The sequence below is a fragment of the Lonchura striata genome, chromosome 20, assembly GCF_050655825.1.
Source record: "Lonchura striata isolate lonStrDom1 chromosome 20, ASM5065582v1, whole genome shotgun sequence".
In the NCBI taxonomy this organism is placed as follows: domain Eukaryota; kingdom Metazoa; phylum Chordata; class Aves; order Passeriformes; family Estrildidae; genus Lonchura; species Lonchura striata.
This window is the reverse complement of record NC_140722.1, coordinates 1,265,548-1,275,714: the sequence shown is the minus strand read 5'-3', so window position 1 is coordinate 1,275,714 and position 10,167 is coordinate 1,265,548. Positions and strand designations below refer to the sequence as shown.

Below are 10,167 nucleotides of genomic sequence, written 5' to 3'. Positions count from 1 at the left end.
AAGATGTATTCAATTGCCACGTGTTAGAGGTGTGGCAGTTATCTTCTCTTACTTGGGCAGTTTTCTTTATCTCTTCAACAAATCAATCCTCTCCCCGGGGAGACATCTGCTGCTAATGGTAGACAAGGCGATTTGGATTTCCCGGGCTAAGACAAGTCACTGGTTGGAATCTCTCTCTGCCCAGGCCCAGCTCCTTGACCAGTGATAGCTCTGCATTCTGGATTGAACATGATTGGCTGAGGTCCCTGCTTGGGTTTGAATCCAACCTGTCCCTGACTCAACTGAGGACTTATTTTCCTTCTAGGCTGGTTGAGTTTGGAGGTCCGATGTGACCAAATTTATTTGGCAGCTACAAGCTAGCTGCAGCTGTGACACTGCTGCCTTCACTCCATCTCCAGCAGGAACCTCATCTGCACCAGTGTGCCAGAAGTGGCCCTGTGGCCGGTCCTCATCCTTGTTTGTACCTCTGGGATATTACAGGGCCATGAAAAGACAGCTGCCTGGAGAGTGGCCCCTCCTTACACCCCAAATTCCCCACTGGAATGCATACAGCTGGTATTTATGAGCAAAAAGCTGGAGGGAGCAAAATCCATTCCATGCCCATTGTGCCTGTACCAGGGAAGGGACCTGGGTGCCAGAGCCAAGCTGGGAACACCAAACCCCCAATATCCACTGCCCAGGAGCCAGTGGGAAGTTGGGAAGATGCTCCAGGAGCTCTTGACAGGCATGTGAGTGTGGCCTGGGCTCTCCAAATGCAGCAGCTCCTGCCTGTGGCCAGCACACAGCTCAGCAGGACTTGCAGCCCCCAGGGAGCAATGATGGTCTCTCAGCATCCCCCGCTGACCATCTGGCCCTCGGAGAAGGAAATCTCTGATAGAAGAAGCGAGAGGTTCCAGGGCTCCCTCTGCACCAGAGCTGCTGCCCCAGAGCCCCTGTGGCCACATGGCCAGTGTCTGGCAGGAAGAGTTTTTGCACAGCATCAGGAATGGTACCCACCCAACTGCTCCTGGACTCCCACGAGGTGCCAGGAGCAGCTCCAGGTGCTCTGGATGGTTGGAGCAGATCTTGGGATGACAGGACACATCCTGAACCAGAAGGCCCCTGGGGAAGAGGAGTCTGGGGGGCAACACCCCAACATCACACTCCCCCCGTCACCTGAGCCCCCACAACCTTCAGCAGGAGTCCTTGGTGGTCCTGGCTCTCCCACCATCCCTGACCCCCCTGCTTGCCTCTGATGGCTACCATTAAAATAAATTGGCAAAGTAAACATAATTTGGACTGTAACTCTGTTTTCTCAACCTGAAAGGCACAGTCCTATAGTCAATCAGCAGCAAGTCCCTACAGGCTCCTGCTGCTGGGGAAGACAGAGCTGTCACTGCACTAATGAGTGAATTAGCTAATGAAAACAGTATTTAAAATAATCACAATATTTCTTTATTTGCATGTAAAGATGACATAATAAAAGATAATTAGCAACATGTGAAACAGTTCTACTACTCAATTTTCTCAGTTTAGCTAATTAATTATCTTAGTAAAATGCATCATTATGGCTAATTTTAGAAAATCCAGCAGCTGCAAGGTCAGAGTGGGAACAATTTCAATTTGTAATTGGAAGAAACATTAAAGTGAGTCAGATAATATTTTATTAGATAATAATAATAATAATAATAATGAATCACACAGGCACATATATTAAGTACTTTAAGACACAGAAAATGCACTGAATCATTTAATAATGTCATCAAATGGGCTTTGTTAGGGGCTGCTGTGTGAGCACGGGGGAACTGGGCCCTCAGCCCTGCCTGGAGGAACACGTAGCCCACTGCTGGCTTAGGGATGTCTCTGTCGGGATGGGGCTGGGCACCGTGGAGGGTCTGCCCTGGGCCCCCCTGGCTCTCTCTGCCCTCAGCCTGGGCCAGCAGCCCCTCAGGGCCTGGGCAGGAAGAACCTAGCCAGGAGAGTCCCAGCAGACCACCCTCCCTCTGGACTGGATGGGAGGGCTGGGAAGGGCCCCCCAGGGCCCCCCAGAGTCTGCAGGGTGGCTGGGGGAGGCTGTGGGATGCTGGGATGGTAGAAGGGCACATTCTGGGCAGACACCAGCTCCTGGTGGGAATCCCCAGGGATAGGAACAGTGGGCTCGTGGCAACGGTGGCCTGTGCTGGGGCATTCAAACCCCAGCTGGGGGACAGGGCTGAGACACAATGGAAGGGAGCCCAGGACCACTGTGGCACTGACCACCAGCCCCACATGCTGACCCCACACCCCCATCCCTCCTGGGACACCCCTGCTCTGCCTGGGCTCTGCCCTGGTGAGAGGAATCTTTACCACCCAAAAGCAGCCTGTTCCCCCTGAGGTGGCAAAGGTGGAGATGTCAATGGCCACGGATCTTCCTGTCTCACTGGGACCAGCTCTGGAGACAGCCAGCAATGGATGGACTGGCCCATCTCTGCCTTTCCAGTAACACCTTTGTAAGGATCCCTGGTGTCAGCCCTGAGCTGCAGTGTCTCACAGTCTCATCACACTGTGCTGGGGTGCCAGGCCCAGCTGGGCCCTCTGTGTAGGGTGGGTGCTTTTGGTAGAGCAGAAATAAAATAAATCTATTGCTTATTAACATTGATTATAATCTATAAAAATACATATAACAAAGAAGATCTCATGGCTCTTGGAGGAAGAAGAAAACAGGTTTAAACCTCCCTGCACCCAGGTGAGCCTCCACCCAACTCCCATGGCTGCTGCTCTGCCCTGGTGCTGCCCACAGCTTCCAGAAGGCATGCCTGCTGGCCATGAGGGGGAACCCCTAAGTAGCATGAAAAGCCAAAAGTCAGGGCTGAGGCCCCTGGGATGCTCCTGGTTGCCACAGCAACATGCTGCCTTTCTACATGACGCTGTGATGTTGTCATGGAGATGACCTGACCCACACCCTGGGATGCCCAGTGCCCCCAGAGCCCTGAGGTTACACAGTCAGTGTGGCCATTAGGCAGGCCAGTGTCACCAGGGACATCCCAGCAGCACAGATGCTGGGACACTGGGGGCACTGACATGGTCCAGGGACATCAGCACCTGCCTGGCCTGGGCACACCCTGCACTCATCACTGCAACAAGTGTGCTGAGGATGCCAGCAGCCTGGCTCAGCCCAGTTCCACCTTCAGCCACTTACCTGGCATGTCCTGACAGACATTTGTTCACAGCGGGCAGCCAAATGTTTTCTCAGTTTAAAGCAATAACTAAATTACATTTCACCCTGGAAAATTATCTGTACTGCAATCTGGCTTCATTTGTGGTCAAAACCAGCTGTGCTACAGTGAGAACAGGTATCTTGGGTGTTGGTGTGCCATGCTTCTGCCTCCTCAGGAAGCTCATAGGAATAGCTGATGAAAATAGAGGGTACTGGGGAGGAGTCATCTCCTCTACACTCCCATGGCAAACCCACCACCAGCTCCTCTGCTTGACATGGGGTGCTGCCAGCTGATGTGTGCCCCACAGAGCAGCTCCCCTTTATTAACAACAAATTAGAAGTTAAATCTCATTTCCACCTGTGGCGGAGGGCACAGCTAGGGCTGCTTCACACTGCAGCCACTCCTGCCTCATCCCAGGATTTACTATTCCTGTTCTTGCAGCAATCACCTGGTGGTGTCAGGTCACTCCATTCACATGGAATGGAGCACCTGAGGGGCATGGGGAAGCTTTCACAGAAACCAAGGAGCTGCTTCCAGCTGGGCCCTCCTTCCCTGAGGACCTGGAGACCATGGAGCCACTGGAGTTGCCTTTGAGTTCCTGAGCTCAGAGAGGAAGATTGTTCCCCACTGTGCACCTACACAGGCCCCATCTGCCAAACACCACCTGTTCCAAAACTCAGCTGAATGGAGACCCACTTCCAACCCAAAGTCTTTAATGAGATTTGCAGCCTCCCAAAACAGCTGGGAGTATCAACCCCTCCCCGACAGGAAAGAAGAAAGCATCAGGCTCCAAACCAGCCCCAGAATGCCCTTCCTGCGCCTGGCCCTGCAATTTGGGACTGCAGAGGAAGATACTCAGCTGTTTATCACTCATGTTTGTGATTCTTCAGAGATCACTTTGTGACTTGCCTTAACCTCCTGTCCTGGTTTAGGGCAAATCTGGGAGAGAACCTCTGAAGGGCTCTCTCTGAACCCACCACACCTTCCCTGAAGTATTATGGTGAGGAGCTTGGGTGGGTGGCACCAGCTTAAGTTACTGAAGATGAAGCCAGCAGGAAAACAAATGTTCACATCCCAAGTTGAGGTTTTTGGAGCAGCCACTTCGGTGCTTTTGTTCCAGTCCTCAGGTTGGGCAGCTTGGGCAAAACACCAAAGCTGCTGCAAAGGTGAAATCCCAGGGACAGCACAGGGCCCCTGCCAGGGAAACAGCCCCTGCACCGCAGCAGCAAGCACCAACACACCTAAGTCCTGCAGCCCTGACCCCCACTGGGAACTCATCCCCTCCTTAAGGAGCTCAGAGATGGTCCATGGGGATCTGGCTGGATGGCACTGGCAAACCCTCTCCCTAACCCACTCAGTTCCCCAGGCTTGCTGGGTGCATCACCCTTGTGGGACACAGGGCCCCACTGCTGCACAGCTCCTCTCCAAACCCAAAGTTCAAGATTTGGATTTCTCCCCTCTGTGCCCAGACAGCACAGCCCTTGCCCTCACAGGACTCTGCACCTGAAGCACACGGCTTCTCCCTCTCCTGGGTGGGCGTGCACACCTGAGATGGGCAGCAGCACATGGAGTGAATGGAGAACACTGGCACTGCAGGAACATCAGGCTCCCTTCAAAAGCCAGTCTTTAATGCTTTCCCTCCCCAGACTATTGAGATGCAACATGATTTTCTCACCTGTGAGCCTCACTGTTCCCAGAGCTACTGAGGTGCAGAGGGTGTACAATTCGGCTGCTTCTGTCTGCTGTTTTCCTGGGAAACATCTCCACTGGAGAATTTCCAAGGTTTTGGAAAATACTAAAAATTGACCAGTGCAAAGTTACTAGATAAGAATCTTTAAAATTTATTGGACTAATTGTGTTACATTCAATATTTGATGTGTTTCTCCTGGACAAAGAATTGGCATAAATACAAACAAGCCTTTGTGTGCCTTCCCTAAACAAATAAGAGATAAAGTACTAGAGACAACAGAACATAGTTCACATGTTCATATTTACATTTTACCTTTACTTTACAACTTAGCGCCAAGAATATTTACAGAAAAATACAGTAAGAACAGAACGTCCATGTCTTGGCAACAAACAGGAATTCATACAAATTTTCAATGATTGAAGAACATGATATCTGGCGTTCTCACTTCTAATTGCTCCTGCTAAATCCATGGGGAAAAGGGCTGTGTTTGCCTTCAAAGGTATCACTCAATTACACAATCAGGAAAATGCATCAAATTTGTCTGTGAGGCCAAAATTTAGTTTTCTCCTCTTCCTGGGCATACAGAACCTTGTGAAAAGAAAGACTGTGACCTACAGAGAACCCAGCAGGTACAGCCCAGGGCAGCCAGGGCTGCTCCTCCCTCCAGCCTTGCACACTGCTACCCACAGATGCACCAATTGCCACAGGCACTGTCCTCCCCCTCTCCTGCTTGCTGTAAGGTTCTAATGCCTTCCTAGAAGTACCTTTAAAAGAATAGCTTTTCTTAAAAAGTCTCTATTAAGGTACTAAAGTGTAATTTCAACACTGTGTTTAACAACGTGACAATGGTCACTTCCTGCTCTGTTTAAACAGAATTATGAACCCAAACTGAAAGGTTTGATGAAGAGCGTCCCCAGGTTAATTACTGTGGAACATCTGCAGGTCAGGGGGTGGGGATTCTGATGGACAGGGATGCTGACCCAAGCCACTCAAGCATCAAGTCAGGAATTTTATGCAGTAGTTTGTGATAAAAAAACCCCAACTGGATTCTTGGATAACTCTTGCAAGTCACCACAGAAATAAACCTCATTTGCTCTGACCTTTCAGGGGAAAAGCTCTCAAGACAGTACCCTAGACTAGCTAAAGCCATTGTAGTTTGGTCAGACTTTGAGACAAGATGGATATTAATTCCCAGACTGCTGGGGTGCATTTTGTTATGAAGCCTGAGACCTCCACACATCCTGGCGAAAGAGGGATAGTCCCTGCAGGCACCCTGCACTGGCACAGTCTGCTCAGGGTGCCCACTGGCTGTGACCAGTACCCAAACCATGAGAGATGGCAGCACAGTTTTGCATCACAACATTCTTTTCCTGAAGGCTCAACTTTCCAGAGAGCCAATCCCACCACCTACAGCCAGGTAACACACCTGTAACCTGCTCACCAGCTGGTTCTACAAGTCAACTGATACATGATATATGATAGATCCATCCCCTGGCATTGGGAGTGGCCACAATGTGCCCAAGTTCCCTTCTTTCCAGACTCCTGCCAAGTCATATGGCTCTCACAGCTGTTATTGCTCCCATGGGTGTCTTTAGGTGAACATGGAAATAGACCCAATACAACCCTTCAGCCAAGAACAGGTCTTTTTAAAGAAAGTACATCTTCAGACAGTCTATTGGTTATGCTTGCTAGAAACTACTCACGGTTTGCCCCAAGGCCCATCTGCTTTTGTGACTGTTCCCAACTGCCTGGCAGCAGCACCTGGCAGCTGTGCTGCATCTGCCAGGACTGTGTAACACTCAGCCATGGTGGGTGGGGTTGCTTTTACACTACCTGTGTGCAGACACAGGGGTTGCTCAGGATGTTTACTGGTTACACATGCATTGCTCCTGCCTTTTAAACCAGTGGGCTCAAGTGTGTTTGGCAATTAATTAGATCCAATAGGTACATACACAGTGTGGGTAAATTTAGCATCCGTGCATTAAATTGCTCCAGGCAAGAGTTTGCGAGAGGAATGAGGCTGTCCAAGTTCCCTGCACAGCTTGGCCAATGCACCCAAATGCTGCCCTGGAGCTCCTTCTGCCACGTGCCACCTGGGCAGCACACAGGTATGGGCCAGCCAGCACACATCTTGTTACAGGGGCTTTCTTTGGGTGGTTTCATTTTTTCACTTTTTATTCATCTGGATCAAATTCCAGAGCTCCTGAATTGAGAAGTCAGTGCACTTGTTCCCTGCCACAATAACCTTGGCTGACCACCTCAAAGTCCTTTCACATGTATTTTTAGGGGCCTGTGTTTCCATGAACTCTTTGTGAAAACTCACATGGAAAGCCAGGAGTGAGGTCTGTCCTTGGCAGATAAGCTGTAACGAAACAATTAAAACTGCTTCAGGTCAGAACTGTTGCAAAAAGTAGGTCTGAAATATCAATATTCAATGCCTGACAAGTATTATTGCAATGCATAGCACAGATTATTAAAACCACTTTGAAAATAATGTGAAGAGCTCCCCAAATTCCTGGTCACTCATCCCCTTCCATTACCCAGTGCTGGAAGCATCAGGATGCCACTGTGGTCACGCTGCACCTCCCCAAGAGTGTCAGCCACAATTCACTGCTGCAACACCAGCTGGGATATTCCAGGAGCCAGAGGTGCTCCCAGGGCTGCCTGCACCCACCACGCCTCTGAGATCCCAACTGGAGCTGTAAACATCTTTTCCCAGCACATCCTTTGAGTCCTGAACACATCAAAGCACAGGCTGAAAATGAAAACTCCTGACCTAGGTGGTTGCTGCCGAATGTGAGAACATACAGGAGATTCAAAACAATGTGAATTATAATTCCAAAGGGGCTTTCATGGCATTGGAATTAATGGGGAAAATAATTAGTGAATTTTCTTTTTGAGTTGTTTAGTCTGTTTAATAGAAGCTTCTGAAAAGTGTTGTAGAAGCTGCAAAAACTGCTTATGTTATAAATAACAGAGAGGAGGCAGCCCCAAAATCTCAGTTTTCAATCCAATGGAAGGAAGGCAAGTGATGTTTATGCATTTTATGGAAATTATGAAGAGGTGATACAGATACTTCAAAATAAATTAAGTAGTTGCATTAAAAAAAAGAACTAATAAAAATCAAGCTACTGAAATTAAATGTGACATTTTGCAACAGACCTGAAAGTCATAACCTCGCTTTTATATAATCAAAAGCTCTTATCCAATAATAACTCTTTTCAGAAAGTCATTAATATCAGGTGATGGTGGTTGTCTCATATGCAGATGGACTCACTCGGAACCCTGGAGGGAGTGGCCACATAGAGCACCTGGGCTTTGGATTTCACAGCCTGCTTCTTCCCATCAATCTTCCTCCTCTGGCTTCTGGTTACAGCCAGTGAAAGATCTTGTGTTGAGCACAGAAGGGGGACTCAAAATGTCTTTGAAGTTCTTACAGGGAAAGTTAATGCTCTGGAACAGACTCCTCCTCCAAGGAAAGATCCTGCTCTCTTGCCCTTGGACAGGTGAGTGCAGCAAAGCGTCTAATGGCAGGTTGGTTTGTATTCTTATTTTCATCCTCATATGCAGAGATGGCTTTACTTTGATTGTTTTCCCTTCAGAGCAAGACACCTACAGTTCCTAATTAGTCTGGAAAGGATGACTGGGTGAAGAGATTATTTTGCTAGCATCCAGGAAGACTGGAATTCAGTAATCTTCTGAAGGTAGGTGAATCGATTCAATATCCCAGCTGCAGTGTTTTGGATTCATTTCTTATTCCTCCCACATGGTATCTGCTGACTTGTCCTAGAACATGATTTCCTGAATTCTGGAGGGCTGAGAAAATTTGTTGTTATTTAACTGTTTTCATTAGTGTAGCCACCAACCTCTGATCTAATTGTCCTGGAAGAATAATGACCTAGGGATTGCAGTTTTTGAGCCCAACCTCCTGGAAAAGTGAGGTATAAAACTCTGGCTCCAGCTGCCTGTTCCGGTATTTATTGACAATATCTGCTATTTTCTGTTTTCGGCGGACGTGGGGGGGGTTGTATGAGTCACTTTCCAGCCTCTTTCTCCGACAAATATTTATTACTGTCTGTCTCACTAGAAAACCTGAAAAAGAAACAACATTTGAATTAAGTTTAAATTTAGTTCTGCACCCCTCTTCTGGCTTTCCAGGCAAAGACAATTTTGGATTCTGTCCCATCTAAACCCAGGGGAGATGCTCAGCACCACCAAGTCAAGAACTTTTCTCCATGAACAGTTGATAACAGACAGCCATGGTCCCCAGGCTTGTAAAGACCTTCACTGAAAAGAAGGAAGGAACTCACTCAGTGGTACCCTAAACTGCCTGGAGAAGGAGTATCCTCTGCTTTGCCAGGGCAGCCAACACAGTACCACAGCCCCAGCTATGCTGCACATCTGGACCTTAGATGGGCCCTGAGGTCATACCAGGTAATTCCAGGGGAGCCCTGAGAATGAAAAAAGTACCTGTCAGTACCTTTTTCCTGTAGGAATTGCAGAGCCTTCCCCTTGGAAAGGAGATGAGGAATGTCCTGATAGGTTGTGGCTGCAAACAAATTTCTCTTCCCCTCACTGCCTTGCCACTTTTGTCACCCCTCTGTAACTCACACTGCTGGATGCAGATGGAGGAGAAGGTGGCGAATCAAAGTAGTAGCACTCAAAAGCTGGCAGCTAACTTTATCTTATTTTATTCTGAAAGGAAATTTCTATGCGTCTAAGGAAGCAAGTATCCCTTACCCCTTTGCTGTTTCACAAGCTCCTTCTTAAAGACAGAAACATGTAGAGGACCTCACTGCACACAAACTACACCTGCTGAACTTAGAGATGAGAAAAATTTCACTATTTTAACAGCCCCGATGCAGCAGAAAAACAAGCCCAACTCTAGGAAAACATACCTGAGAGTTTTTCAGTAAAAGCCACTGTCATCAGCTGAATTCAGAAATGTTATTTAAGGACCCAGGTTTGGCTTCAATTTGCCAAATCGCTGAATTAAGCATACAAGCCCCAGAATCTGAAAGTCACCTCCAACAGCAGCTTTATGGTTATGTACAGGTATCCTAATGTTCATTACTTCATTTTACTCCGTCCTGTGTACTGCTCTCGCTGGGTGGGACTTCCAGTTACTGAAGCTAAATAGCACCAATAGCAGGACAGGTCCCATGAATTATCCAGCAACAGAGGAGAAGGCAAGTGGGGACACATGGAACCTGTTAACACATGCCTGCCACATACACATGGTATTTGTAATGAACACATAAGAAAATCCTCAATCGGTGTGGTTTCAATCCCTATTTGGCT

The 10,167-nt window shown here is 48.2% G+C and overlaps 1 protein-coding gene across 5 annotated transcripts in view; it reads right to left on the bottom strand.

Moving 5' to 3' along the window:
- Nucleotides 1–4,993: 4,993 nt before the first annotated feature.
- Nucleotides 4,994–10,167, bottom strand: part of RALGAPB (Ral GTPase activating protein non-catalytic subunit beta) — a 62,182-nt gene continuing 57,008 nt past the window's right edge. For all 5 annotated transcript variants that reach the window (XM_021536642.4, XM_021536643.4, XM_021536644.4 and 2 more), the window contains one exon: nt 4,994–8,958. In XM_021536642.4, the coding sequence (XP_021392317.1) occupies nt 8,765–8,958 (194 nt within the window). In that variant the 3' untranslated portion in view covers nt 4,994–8,764. The remainder of the gene's footprint in view (nt 8,959–10,167) is intronic.